This window comes from Neophocaena asiaeorientalis, unplaced genomic scaffold (assembly GCF_003031525.2).
Source record: "Neophocaena asiaeorientalis asiaeorientalis breed wild unplaced genomic scaffold, Neophocaena_asiaeorientalis_V1.1 scaffold182, whole genome shotgun sequence".
NCBI lineage: Eukaryota > Metazoa > Chordata > Mammalia > Artiodactyla > Phocoenidae > Neophocaena > Neophocaena asiaeorientalis.
The window spans coordinates 2,448,998-2,464,208 of record NW_020174648.1 but is presented as its reverse complement, the minus strand read 5'-3'; the positions used below and the strand labels follow the sequence as shown (position 1 = coordinate 2,464,208).

General features: G+C 35.8%; 1 protein-coding gene across 6 annotated transcripts in view; it reads left to right on the top strand.

Annotated features, from left to right (window-relative positions):
- The window catches only part of RASAL2 (RAS protein activator like 2), a 370,654-nt gene that overhangs the window by 275,933 nt on the left and 79,510 nt on the right, over positions 1–15,211 (top strand). For all 6 annotated transcript variants that reach the window (XM_024758763.1, XM_024758762.1, XM_024758759.1 and 3 more), the window contains exon 4: positions 2,517–2,623. In XM_024758763.1, the coding sequence (XP_024614531.1) occupies positions 2,517–2,623 (107 nt within the window). The remainder of the gene's footprint in view (positions 1–2,516; positions 2,624–15,211) is intronic.

The following is a 15,211-nucleotide window of genomic DNA, read 5'->3' as shown; positions in this document are numbered from 1 at the left end:
TTTTGCGGTACGCGGGCCTCTCACTGTTGTGGCCTCTCCCGTTGCGGAGCACAGGCTCCAGACGCGCAGGCTCAGCGGCCATGGCTCACGGGCCTAGCCGCTCCACAGCATGTGGGATCTTCCCGGACCGGGGCACGAACCCGTGTCCCCTGCATCAGCAGGCGGACTCTCAACCACTGCGCCACCAGGGAAGCCCCCAGTGACATTCTTTAAGCTACATCATAGTTGTGATTTTTTTTTTCATGATACAGAAAGAGAATCTAAAGATAAGTATAACAAAGAACATATTGTTAGGGTTTGAAATGTGGTTGCTCATTATAGCCAAAATAATTTCAAATAGCTAAAAGCACTGAAATATATTTACGTAATGAGTTCATATGCCTGAAAACTAAAATTAGATGTTTGGAAGACAGTAAGGAGATAAGTTTCTTTTCCTTCCTTAGCCAGAACATTGCAAATTAAGGAAAACTGTTTACTAGATCATTTTATCCTTGCTAATGGAACTTATTTTTCTCCCAATATGGTTTCTCCATCAATTATTCAGAGATTAAAATATATTATATCGTAATATTCAATCTCATGTATCTTCTAATGATCAGTAATTATCAGACGAAAGATGAGATCTCCTTCTACCTTCAACAGCCCCTATCCCCACCTGCCTGCCCCCCATATAGAATTGCCTGACTTAGATAATCACCCTTTAAAGTCATCTTCCTGGAGTCTGAAGGTCTTGTTGTTCAGTGTGCTCTGACAAACTGATTTGTTTAAATTCAGTGCTTTGTGCCATTCCTATGAATTTTAATTATAGCACCATTTTTTAGAAATGTGCAGTAGAATTATGTGTGCCTAATTCTGAAAATGGCTTTGTACATTAAGGCTCATTTAACCACAGATGGTTAGAGAGAAGTTGAGAGGCAGTTATTGGTCATAATTTTAAAACACAGTAATAGCATGGAACTTTCTTGTACTGCATGCATTTAAGATGCTGTGTTGTCAACCTCTCAGTCATTAGGCATGTTGCGATTTGGCTTATGTCTTACTGGTCAGGATGTCACAGTGAAGAAATGTTTAGTCACGGAAGAAAATCAGTGTCCAGCATGCAAAGATAGTAATAGGGTAAGCACTCCCAACTGGATTTTCATAGGAGGGATTGATTTGTGTGTATTACTGGGTCTGTGTAAAATGGTGTCCTTTTGGCACTAGATGAATATAAATTTCAGGAAATGTTTTTTCTTCTGCAGATTAGTGTAATACAGTGAAATTTGCTGTAACTGAGGGGAGGCAGTGGTTGGGCGTCTGCTAATAGCCTGAAAGTAACTAATGAGGATGTGCAGTCGGAACAATTGATTGAATAGCTGCAGTCCTGTGTGTTGCTTTCTCGCTTGCTCTCTCTGCAAGCTGTAGAGAGGGAGGGGGAAGAGCAAGACACAGGGGAGGGAGCGAGAAAAAACGCTTTCTCTTAAGTGGAAGTAGCACGGATCCCAGGGGCCAGGAGGCCAGAAATGGAAGTTTAAACTGCATCTATCTTTTAAAGGGAGAACAGCAGGAATCAAAATGTCAGTCTCCGGAGTCACGATTTACTCCTTATTTTTTAAGATCTGGAAGATAACACAGAATACTCTTTTTAGGATGTGTTTTTTTTTTCCCTTGTCCATGTTGAGATTATCTAATGTTATCTGAGAAGCTGGATTCCTATGTCTGTCAGTTGAAGTGGAGATGGGAAGCAGTTGTGATAAAGGTATAATATGTATATATCTATCATCTGTGTGTGCGTGTTTATGTGCATATATATATGCATATATATGTATATCACTCTATAAAAATTTTTAATGTAACCTTAATATAGTGTATAGTAATTAAATTGGAGAATACCACATCATCTGCAAAATCTGAAGCTTGTTAGGTCAGTTTGAACAGATTTAGGATTCCAGAGTAAGATCTTAGTGAGGTCATATTGCCAGAACAAGGAAAAGCTGATCTATTTTTATATCAGCATAGGCATATATGTTATTTTATCCTAGCAGCAGCTTTTAGTCTTCTCATGGACCTTTGGCTGCAGGCTAGTGAATCATCTTATCTGCACAGAACTGAACTTTGACCTTTGTGCAGACACCATCAAATCATGTTCACTAGGCAAAATTTGTTCACAAGAATATGAAAAAATTTCACTGGATTATATTAACTCCTATATTGCTGACATAGAGAAGTAGATTCATATACTGAGATGCAAATATTAAGTGAACTTAGAGATATTAAACATAGCTCAGAGGAAATTACTTTTTATATGTGCATAAAGATATAAGCTGTCACAGTAAAGCAGATAATTAACAGTGACCAAGTCTCCCTAGTGTCTCGATAATATCTCTTTAGAGATAAAGAAACAAATTATGTAGAGATAGAATGTAATGTATCTTTAAAGCAGACTGATTTTTTGTGAGAAAAAAATCAATAATTTTACAGGTTAGCGAAAGATCCTAAATTTGGGTTTTTTATGATGTTCTTTTTTTCTTTTCCAGAGGTGCCAGCAGAAAGGTCCCCCCGCAGACGGAGTATCTCAGGGACCAGTACATCAGAGAAACCCAACTCTATGGATACTGCAAATACCTCACCCTTCAAAGTACCAGTAAGTGTTTCTCTTCTCTAAAAGAATACTTTACTTTTCTCCTTTCTTTTTAGAGTTAGAGACAGTTGCTAAGAAATCAAAACATTTTGTTCTTCAAGAATTTCTTTATCAAGTTACTAACGAAAACCTATCACGATTTTATAAAGATGCTGGGAGGAATTTTTTTTTCTAAAGGATGGCGTATAGTGTTTTTAGTGATGGAGCCTAAGCAGAGAATGATGAGACTCATAAAGTTGCAGAGCAGAAAATCAGAAAATTAGATTAGAAAATTAGACAGTTGTGAGTTCTAATCCTGAAACCTGGCCTATGCTTTGCTTAAGCCATCTTTTAGATGATTATATAAGTGCTTAAGAAATACCCTGGAAGAAATATTCCAGTTAAAAATACTCCTTAAACTGACTAGGCAGTACTGAGAATCAATATTAAATATGAAGGAATGCTGAGATGGAAAGTCTGTAAGTGATCAGGTCAGGTGACTACCAGTTGCAATTTGGACCTCTTTGTTATAACTTGGAGTAGCCTAGATTTTAATTCATCCATTTTCTTTGTTTATTGAATAAGAAATATACTTGCTTTCTATTCATATCATTTTATTAAAATTAATTTTTTTTAAACTTGAAAAGAATTACATCCGTGAAGTTAGTCATTATTATAGGTACACTGGAAATCAGTATAAAGTAGAAATAGCCTTTTCTATTGGGAAAAAAAGGATTTTTTTTCTTTTAATTCAGCCAAGTTAATACGTTGTGTTCTTTATTCCAATACAATTTTTTAAAGTTAGGATGACCTTTTAAGTAGAACTGGTATTTTGAGATATAAAGCTGGCATTCACTTGTAAATTAACCAAAGTGAATGTTTTATTTTACATTAATCCTGAGAAGCAAGATTTCCCCTTGTTATATCTAGGTGCCTTGTAGAGTTTGTGAATATCTATTATTGTGACACCTTTCAAATTTTTACAAATCTTCTCATTTTTAAAGACCACAAGCAAGTGTTGGATTAATATTCTAACCAAATCGTGACAGGAGTTTTAAAATACTGGATTTCATGCCTTTTACTAAATTTCTTTATTCTAATAGACATAACTATCTATTTAAAATTTGTTTTCATGAATGAAAAAAGTATCTTTTCTCTCCCTTCCCCTTCTTATTTTCCTGATGAAACCAATCAAATATAGTGAAACTAACTATCTATATAAAGAGTTTGGAGAAAAGGTTTGAGTTAGAATTTGAATTTTTACTACTGTCATGCTAGAATAGAATGGTGAATACTTAATTTTTTTCTTTTTTCCAACATCAGTAGCTGAAGAAGAATATTCCTCTGCAATGTGGTAACTTTGAAATACTTCCTATATTGAATCTGAAGTTCATGACTGGCCTTTTAAAATTTGAATTAATTAGAAATAACAATTTTCATTTATATTTAAACAATAAATTGACAGCTAATTTAAGGTTTACCTTAATAATAAGACTAATTATTTTTGAGTAAAAGTAATAAACCAATGGTGCATATACATGAAGACTAGCACTACTCACAGACCACTTACTCAGGGATCGAACCCAGGTCCCGGCAGTGAGAACGCTGAGTCCTAAGCACTGGACCGCCAGGGAATTCCCTCATTTGTTATTCTTTTTACAATCTCGGCCACGTCATGGATTTAGAAATATTGAGGGAAAGAAGGGTCCCCTGACTAGCAAATTGCAGTCACAAAGCCCATGCACTTAGCTCTCTAGTAGAATTTAGCCATTCATAAGCCTTCATCTAGACAATTGTTTGGAAGAATAACCATGCAAACACACTGACTGCAATTTTTTTTTAATGGCAAAAAAAAAAAATGTCAGTGAGTAGAGGGAGGAGGCAGAGAAAATGAAAAACAAGGAGTCATAAAAACAATCTGAATTCATTTAGGATAAAGGCAGATAGCCTTATACTTATTGATAGTCCTTAAGGGTACCATTGTATTACAGGATGGATGGTGCGTAGTGTAGTAATTGACATTGATAATAATAGTCCTGAATCATCAAGGAAAAGTGAGATTATATTGTTTGTACCAGGCTGTTTTTTAAAACTGGAAACTGTGTAATATTGTGTGATATATATCCATTGAGAATATTTAAAATCTTAAAGATATGTGAAGCTTTATAAAAATTGCTATTCCGAAAAATCTAGTTTGTGAAGTTCCTCACTCCTTGATAATGCTAAATAAATAATTTATATTCTTTTAAGAGAAACCAAAATATGCTGGCTAAATGAGGCACTGCAGTACTTGGATGTCTATGGAAGTACATTGTATTTTTTAAATCTCCATATGATACCAATAGCTAATGTGACTTACATCACTTAAATGTATTGCCAGAAGAAGTATGTCTAGTTTTCAGATCAACACAAAATATTTTTGTAATAAATATCACAAAAGACTTTCTGAATATGGGAAAGCAGTACAAAAAGGAACCTAACTGAGATACTTAACTTTTAGTTACTTATATAGTACCTCAAAGATCATTTTCATGTTAACTTTATGAAGGGGCAGGGGTGAGATTTAAGCACAAGTACTTGTAGTTGTAAGACTCAAGTGTCTTTGCTGTGGTGAACAGCAGGTTCACTACGCATCAGGAGGACCCAAAAAGGAGCTAGTTGTGGACTCTCCAAAAGGGCCTTATTCTTCCTAGATCTATTTTCAGGCTTCCTGAGGGCAGATGAAATAGATTTTTAACAAGTCTTGATGGAAATTCTTGACAGTGACACACTTAATGAATGCTTACTTTGGGCAAAGTATTGGTGATTCACCAATTGATACTGATGAGACTATTGATGCTTTCTTGGCACTCTACTTGGTACTGGGGAAACAGAAATGAACACAACAGAATTTCCATACAAGAGAACTTATAGTCTAGTAGCAAGAGACAGAAAAATGACCAGATTTGTAAGGAGGTAGATGAGCATGGTGACACTGGTTTTTAACAATGCACTGTGTAAGCTAAGGCTTTGTCAAGGAGCCAGTGTTTCAGCTGTGTTTCAAAGGCTGAATGAAAATAGTTGAGAGGGGAAGGAGAGTATTCCATCTTGAGGGAATAGCATTTTGGAAAGACACACTTCATAAGGTGACTCACGCTTCAAGGGAATACGGGAAAGCATTTCCTGCTTTTCGAGGCAGGAATTGAAAAACATGTAGGCAAAAATGGCTAGAGAGAGGATGGAGAGGTAGGTGGGGGCAAGACTGTGAGTGGGTTTGTTTGTCAAGCTTAGCTAAATTTTGCTGGCCACTAAAGCATTACAGATTGGTTTAATTGAAATATTTGTCTTGGCTTAAAAGCTAAACCAAGTTATATAAATACTGGGACATACTGGTAAATTACTTGACTCTAACCTAAGTGACTCTTCTTGCTATTACTATCTGAACTCAGGGTGATAGGTAAGGGGCTATCATTCAATAGAAGGCCAGTCCAGCACCCACCCCTGGCTATCAGCTGACACTGCTTGTAGTTCTAGAATAGTGGTTAGCCTTTGAGAGATCCCCAGAAGCCAGTGGATAAGAGTTGTTTGTATCCTGCTGACTGCTGCTAGATAAGGCAGAAAGGATATATATCTTTGTATATCTTCCTTATTCCCCCAAACTTATATTTTCTAAACTTAAAATGGATAACTAGTAAGTAGTATATTCATGTATATTCCTTAATTAGTCTAATCCATCTTTATGCAGATAGACAGCGGAGTCAATAAGTTTAAAAATAAGAATGTAAGAGATGAAACAAGGAAGTCATGGCCACTGAACCTATAGGTTAAGTTAAGGTCTCAGCTTTTGGGAGTGTTTAAATGTATTTGTACTTATAGCTAATCATAGGCATAAGAAAAGCAGAGATCTGCAGGGTAGTTATTCAGTTCTTCCTCCACTCTGATTCCATATCTCTTCACCTTAATTCCAGTTGCAGTTATTTGTTTGTAGGTCTGTGTGCCTCATTAGACAATAAATATCTCTTCTACTTAACTTTTTTTTTAAATTGGAGTATAGTTGCTTTACAATGTTGTGGTAGTTTCTACTGTACAGCAAAATGAATCAGCTGTATGTATACATATATCCCCTCTTTTTTGGGTTTCCTTCCCATTTAGGTCACCGCAAGCATTGAGTAGAGTTATCTTTGTAGCTACCCCAATGTCTAATGACAGAGCCTTGCATATAGGAAACACTCAACAAGTAATTGTTGAGTGGATAAAATATAAATGAGTTATCTAAGAACCTGAATCAAGTGACTATGTTTCACACTTACTCTCTTGGTATTACAGATGATGTCTCTAGTCAAGTGGATTACTAAACCATTTAATAACCACTAAGAGATCATTTGGAGTAAAGGAGGGCACCTGCGCAAAATAGTTACCTTTTTTTTTCTCTTCAACAAAGAGAGATCTTAATTTATATTTGGAATCCAGGGCTATGGTATTTTATGTATGTAGTATATACTCTTTCTACTTAGGTTGGGAAGTGAAACTAGGTAGGATTCTTTATTTAATGATTTATCTCTGTGGATACTTCTTTGAACCATTTAGGTGTCAGATATACGTATAAGCTGGCAATGATTTTGCAGATTTGAGTTTTGACTATTACATTCTTCAAGAACAATTTTAGTCATTTGAATAGTTTTTTGCCTCTTTTTACAGCTACTATTTTTCATTTTTTTCTTTAACATCCTGCTAGACTTTTTGCCTTTGTCATATTTGTGTTTTAAACACAAATAAAATATCCATTGTATGTTTTTTGTATTGTTAAAACTACATTTAAATGATGTTACAAGAGTGACTGGAAAGGAATGAGTAAACTAATGAAAAGTTATCCAGGTACTTAAATTTAATTCAGAAAGGGAATATGCTAACATCTTGTAATTGTATATATTTGTTTCACATTGCCTGAGTTTTTGCGACAGGCTTCTTTCTTTAATATTCTATTTATAAAGTGTCTATTGATATTTATGATTTTTGTATCACTTCTCCTTAGACGATGCCATCAATTTAGCTTTGGCTGAAAGAAAGCTGCTGTGTACTGGGCCAGGTGCTTCGCTTAGTATTTTCATTTCCATAACACAATGGTCTGAGTTGGCCTTCCCTGTGAATGTAACACAATGCAGTCGCAGCTGCTTCATTTATATTAGCCTTGAGCTTGGCTCTGAAAGAATTCAGGCACTAAAATACATGCCAAGACAACCAGAATGCAAAGTTGAACTAAAGCAGTAACCGACTATTCCTATGTAACCCTCCTTGTGTTCTTGTCACAGTGACTCCTGAGCATTCCCAATCAGACATAGTAGGTACAAAAGACTGTCAAAAGATGGAACCTTTAGAAGAAAGTAAAGCTTTAGAGGAATAAATGTAGACTAAGTTAAATTCTGAAAAAAAAAAAAAAGTAACGTTACATCCTTCCTTAAGTATTGATAATCGGGCTCAGTTGGTATTAGCCATTGTTTTGAATAGAATCCTCAATAAGATCTTTGTTTTTCCAAGGTAAACAAAGAGACAGAAAGCTTTATGCCACTTAATAAAGACCAGAAAGTGTTCATTGTCTAAACCAGTGGTTTTCAACTCTGGCTGTACACAAAAATCATCTAAGGAACTTCAAAAAATACTGCTGCCTGGGCTCCACCTCAGACCAGTTAAATCAAAATCTCTGGACTAGAGCCCAGTCTTCTGTATTTTTTAAAACCTTTCCAGATGATTCTAACATGCAACCAGGGTTGAGAACTATTTGTCTAAATGAGTGGTTAAAGTATTAGGAACCCACTTAGTCAATGTATTCCCTGTGGACATCAGTGCCTTCTTTTGTACCTTCAAGTCTGCCGTAAAAAACTAGCAAGTGATAGTTTCTCAGTGGCATGCTATATCGCTCACAAACAAGTTGCTGTGTTGTATATTAGTTGCCCTTCTGAGTGTTTACCACAGTCAGTTCAGATGACTAGTCTAATTTTACAAAATACTTGCTTTATTGTGGCAGAGTGGCCTTTGACCAGCCTAAGAATCTGTTTTAGCAGTAAAATATTCAATTTGAATTCATAGCACTTGAGCTACAATCCTGTTTCAACTTTTATATTCTCATTGCTGTTGTATTCCAGGACACTTAAAGTTCTTTCCTCTGCTGCTTAAAGATTCTTTATTCATCTTTCTTCTCTTTCCTGACCATCTGCATGGAGTTAAAATAGTAGGATTACCCTTCAGTGATACCTTTTCAATAAAGAGAACATTTATATTCATATATATATGAATACATATTCATATTATATGTCTATCAAAATATTACTACCAGAGGTAAAAATAATATAATAAACATAGAGATGTCTGAAAAGAAAAATTATAGTCTGAAGATATTAAATATTAACTATACCTCTAAATCATTTTGTAATCAGAACGGGTGTAATTTTAAAATCTTTTAACGATAAACACCCTAGAAAATGTAAAATTTGGAGAAAAGAAAAAAGGATTAAGTATAGATACAACCCCTTAAGGAGGATAGAAAGCAGATAGCAAATACCTGGAGGAAGAGAGCAGGAATGGCAGGGAATATTGCCAAGATCCTAAACTTGAAAGAATCAAAGAATGATGGAAAACCTCCTCAATCTATGGTTATTCCTAGAAATAGGTTTGCAATAATGCTAACTAGTGGAGATTCCAACTTATCCTGTCCAGGAGAAGAGGGCTGTTTGAGAGAGAGGACAAGATGAACTCAAATATAGTTCTTTCTTAAGGATAGTGTACTGTAAGGCCATCTCCTCAAAGCCAAGATATTTTTCTTCTGTTTTAATGGGGAAGTAGAGGCTTAACTACTTTCGTATCACAACTGGAGATAAACATTTTGAAGGGCTAATACTCACTTAGGGGAGCATATAGTTAACCACTAAGTATAACTGATATCAGATGCTTTCTCCTTTCAAAGAAGTTAGGAAGTTAGAAATATACAAAGGAAACCTTGCCAACTTCTTGATTTGCTAGGGTTAGCTGTACAGAAAGGTATTTTTGTACTTCTTAGCTATACCTATAGTCAACAAGGTACAAGCATTACTGGTAAACAGTAATATCCCTGAGGTGCCTTCCTACCATCAGGCCATTTAATTTTATAATCAATGCCAGTACCACTCCACTGGATCTTTAAATGGTTTGTTTGTTTTATATTAAACATCTATGAATTTCAATTTATCATTTACTTATTTTTTAACTGAAAACTAGTTGATGTACAATATTATGTTCTTTTCAGGTGTACTGCATAGTGATTTGACATTTGCATACAATGAAATGGTCCCCATGATAAGTCTACTAATGATCTGTCCTCATACAAAGTTATTACAATATTATTCACCATATTCCTTATCCTATATATTACATCCACATGGCTTATTTATTTTATAACTGGAGGTTTGTACCTCTTAATCCCCTTCCTATTTCACTCTCTCTTCTCTGGCAACCACCATCTGTTCTCTGTATCTATGAGTCTGTTTTTCATTTTGTTTTATTTGTTTGTTTTGTTTTTACATTCCACATAGCAGTGAGATCATACTGTATTTGTCATTCTCTGTCTGACTTTATTTCACTTAGCAAAATACCCTCTAGATCCATCCATGTTGTCACAAATGGCAAGATTTTGCTTTATTTTTTTTATGGCCGACAGTCTAGTGTATGTGTGTGTTACACACAAACATACATATACATACACATACATACTACATCTTCTTCATCTATTTGTCTATCAATAGATACTTAAGATTGTTTCCATATCTTGACTGTTGTAAATAATGCTGCAGTGAACATTGCTGTGCATGTCTTTTCAAATTAATGTTTTTGTTTCCTTCAGGTAAATACCTGGAAGTGGAATTGGTGGCTGTTATGGTAGTTCTACTTTTAATCTTTTGAGGAACCTCCATAATGTTTTCCATAGTAGTTGTACCAATTTGCGTTCCCACCAACAGTGTATAAAGGTTCCCATATCTCTACTTCTTTGTCACCACTTCTTATTTGTTGTCTTTTTGATGATAGCCATTCTGACAGGTGTGAGGTGTTATCTCATTGTGGTCTTGATTTGTGTTTCCCTGATGATTAGTGATCTTGAGCATCTTTTCAGGTGTCTGTTGGCCATCTGTATGTCTTCTTTGGAAAAAATATCTCTTCAGGTCCTCCACCCATTTATTAATCAGCTTGTTTGTTTTTTTGATGATGAGTTGTATAACTTCTTTATATATTTTGGATATTAACCCCTTATTGGATATATTGTTTGCAAATATTTTATTCTATTCAGTAGACTGTCTTTTTGTTGATGTGCAAAAACTTTTAAGTTTGTTATAGTCCCACTTGTTTATTTTTGCTTTTGTTTCCCTTGCCTGAGGAGACAGCTCCAAAAAAATATTGCTAAGACTGATGTCAAAGAGCATACTGCCTGTATTTTCTTCTAGGAGTTTTATGGCTTCAGGTCTTACATCTGGGTCTTTAATCCATCTTGATTTTATTTTTGTATATGGTGTGAGAATGTAATCCAGTTTGATTCTCTTGCATATAACTCTTCAGTTTTCCCATTTATTGAAAAGGTTGTCTTTTCCTTATTGTATATTCTTGCCTCCTTTGTCATAGGTTAATTGACCACATAAGCATGGGTTTATTTCTGGGCTCTATATTCTGTTCCATTGATCTGTGTGTCTGTTTTTATACCAGTACCATACTGTTTTGATTACTGTAGTTTTGTAGTATAGTCTGAAGTCAGGGAGTGTGATTCCTCCAGCTCTGTTCTTCTTTCTCAAGATTACTTTGGCTATTCAGGGTTTTTTATGTTTCCATGCAAATTTTAAAGTTATTTGTTCTAGTTCTGTGAAAAATATCCTTAGTATTTTAATAGGTATTGCATTGAATCTGTAGATTGCCTTGGATAGTATGGTCATTTTAACAACATTAATTCTTCCCATCCATGAACATGGTATATCTTTCCATCTTTTTTTTTTTTGGCTTAAATTTCTTTCATCAGTGTCTTACAGTTTTCCAAGTACAGGTCGTTTGCCTCCTTAGGTAGGTTTATTCTTTTTGATGCAATTGTAAATGGGATTGTTTCCTTAATTTCTCTTTCTGACAGTTTGTTGATAGTGTATAGAAATGCAACAGATTTCTGTATATTAATTTTGTATCCTGCAACTTAACTGAATTCATTGATGACCTCTAGTAGTTTTCTGGTGTCTTTAGGATTTTCTACGTATAGTATCGTGTCATCTACAAACAGTGACAGTTTTACTTCTTCCTTTCTAGTTTGGATTACTTTTTATTTCTTTTTCTTGTATGATTGCTGTGGCTAGGACGTCCAATGCTATGTTGAATTAAAGTGGCAAGAGTGGGCATCCTTGTCTTGTTCCTGATCTTAGAGGAAATAATTTCAGCTTTTCACTGTTGAGTATGATGTAAGCTATGGGCCTATCATATATGACCTTTATTATGTTGAGGTATATGTTCCCACTATGCCCACTTCCTGGAGAATTTTTATCATAAATTGATGTTGAAATTTGTCAAAAGCTTATTTTGCATCTATTGAGATAATCATATGATTTTTATTCTTCAATTTGTTAATGTGGTGTATCACATTGATTTGCAAATACTGAAAAATTCTTGTGTCCCTGGGATAAATCCACCTTGATCATGGTATGCAATTTTTTTAAATGTATTGTTGGATTTGGTTTGCTAATATTTTATTGAAGATTTTTGAATCTGTGTTATCAGTGATCTTGGGCTGTAATTTTCTTTCTTTCTTCCTTTCTTTCTTTTTTTCTTTTTTTTTTTTTGATATCTTTGTCTTGTTTTGGTATCAGGGTGATGCTGGCCTCATAGACTGAGTTTGGAAGCATTCCTTTCTCTTCAACTTTTTGGAGTAGTTTGAGAAGGATAGGTGTTAATTCTTCTTTAAATATTTAGTAAAATTCACCTGTGAAGCCATCTAATCCTGGACTTTTGTTTATTGGGAGTTTTTTAAATTACTGATTCAGGGAATTCCCTGGTGGTCCAGTTGTTAGAACTCAGCACTTTCACTGCCATGGGCCCAGGTTCAGTTTCTGGTTGGGGAACTAATATCCCACAAGCCACACAGCATGGCCAAAAATAAATAATTTAATAAATTAATAAATTAATCAATAACTGGTAATAGGTCTGTTAATAGTTTCTGTTTCTTCCTGATTCAGTCTTGGAGATTATACATTTCTAGGAATTTGTTCATTTCTTCTAGGTTGTCCACTTTATTGGCATATAGTTGCTCCTCTTAGTCTCTTATGATCCTTTGTCTTTCTGTGCTGTCAGTTGTAACTTCTCTTTTTTCACTTCTGATGTTATTGATTTGAGCCCTAGCTCTTTTTTTCTTGCAGAGTTAAGTTTATCAATTTTTTTTTTTATCTTTTCAAAGAACCAGCTCTTAGTTTCACTGATCTTTTTTATTGTCTTTTTAGTCTCTATTTTATTTATTTCCACTCTGATCTTTATTATTTCTTTACTTCTCCTAACTTTCAGTTTTGTTTGTCCTTCTTTTTCAAGTTCCTTTAGGTATAGGGTTAGACTGTTTATTTGAGATTTTTCTTGTTTTGTGAGGTAGACTTGTATCACTATAAAATTCCCTCTTAGAACTGTTTTTACTGTGTCCCTTAGATTTTAGATCACTGTGTTTTCATTTATCATTTTTCTCCGGGTATTTTTTAATTTCCTCTGATTTCTTCGGTGACCTGTTGGTTGTTTACTAGCATGCTGTTTTGGAGTATTTTTCCCCCTAGTGTTTGATTTCTAGTGTCATACTGCAGTAAAGATATTTGATGTGATTTTAATCTTCTTAAATTTATTGAGAATTGTTCTGTGACCTAGCATGTAATCTATCCTGGGGAATGTTCCATGTGCACCTGAAAAGAATGTGCATTCTGCTGTTTTTGGATGAAATGTTCTCATTATATACCTATTATTCCGTCTCATCTAATGTTTCATTTAAGGCCAGTGTTTCCTTACTGATTTTCTGTCTGGATAATTTGTCCACTGATGTAAGTGGGGTATTAAGGTCACTTACTATTACTGCCTTACTGTCAGTTTCTCCCGTTATGTTTGTTAATATTTGCTTTATGTATGTAGGTGCTCCTCTGTTGGGTACACATGTATTTACAATTGTTATATCTTCTTGTTAGATTGATCCCTTTATCGTTATGGAATGTCCTTCTTTGTCTCTTGCTACAATATTTCTTTTAAAGTCTATTTTGCCTGATATAAGTATTGCTGCCTCAGCCTTCTTTTCTTTTCCATTTGCACGGAATACTCTTTTAGCTTTCGTTAGTGCTGAGATCTTCATGTTAGAGGGATGCTTTTATGACCTTCTATAGCAATGTAATTAATGATCCACAAATCAGGGAATATAAAGTGATATTGTTTTGACAGCCTTCTAAACAGTATTCTCCTAATGCCTAGTTCCAGTGTCCCATAGAAATTTAAATTAGCTTGCTCCAAACTGTACCCACTTATGTTTTTCCCCAAAACTGTTTTCCCTCTGAATTTCTAACTTTGTAGTACTACAAATTTCTTCACTTCCCAGAGCCAAAAACCTAAGAGTCAGGCCTGGCTTCATGAGTATGAGACCAGTGCAATGCACAGTGCCTGCACTCAGGAAGGTCCTCTGCATGGAGGTTAATGCTCAGTGGTTGCCATCTCAAAATTCTTAATGATTCATTTTTGGATTTGTGATTTGTGTTTTGTAAGTGAAGTCCAATGGGATAATGGAGCACGTGCAGGGACTTGGAACCAAGGCCTGGTACCACCTCCCACTGCCTCTCTGGGCTGGATTCTACATTTCCCACTTTCCCACCAGCCTCCCTTCTTCTCTCTGCCTCACCCAGCCACAGCTATCACCCTAACGGGGCCTGTGCACAAGCATAAGAAAGGTAGGGATTAGGCTGTGCACTCTTGGCAGGGCTGTCCTTGCCCTTACCTGTCCTCTTCACTGGTGTCTGACAGGTGGCCAGAGACCACAACCCAATTGAGGCAAGCCTCTGTTCATCCCCAATTCCAGGTACCTAGTGAGTTGGAGTGGCAGCCATGGGAAGGGAAGAAACCTGGCTCAACTTCCCTGCCCTGGGCCAGGGCATGGCACATGGGTTTGGTGGCTGGGGAGGGGCAACCTAATAGCTAGTGGGTCACCCACACAGTGAGTTGTGGGCTAGGGCCCCAGGCATCTGTGAAGGTCTGCACTTCTTGCCTTGGTGCCTGAGGGAACATGACATTAAATAGCAAATGAAAAATACCATAGCAGATGGAGAGAGAGACCATTGGGAAACATTTTCTATTTTAGTACTTAATGGCACTGTTTTCCTGCTTTTTGAACAAGGGCCCTAATATTTTGTACTGAGCCACTCAAAATATGTAGTTGGTCCCTAATACAGTGAGGATTTTAACTCATCTCCTGGCCTCCGATTCCTCCTTCACCCACTTTAGCTTTCACACTGCTGCCAGAGTGGTCTCTTTAAAATTTAAATCTGATCATTACTTGACTCTCCCTTGGTTAAAGTCCTTTAGTAGCTCTGTATGGTCCCACACCCATGGACGTGAACAAATTTTGTACATTTTATT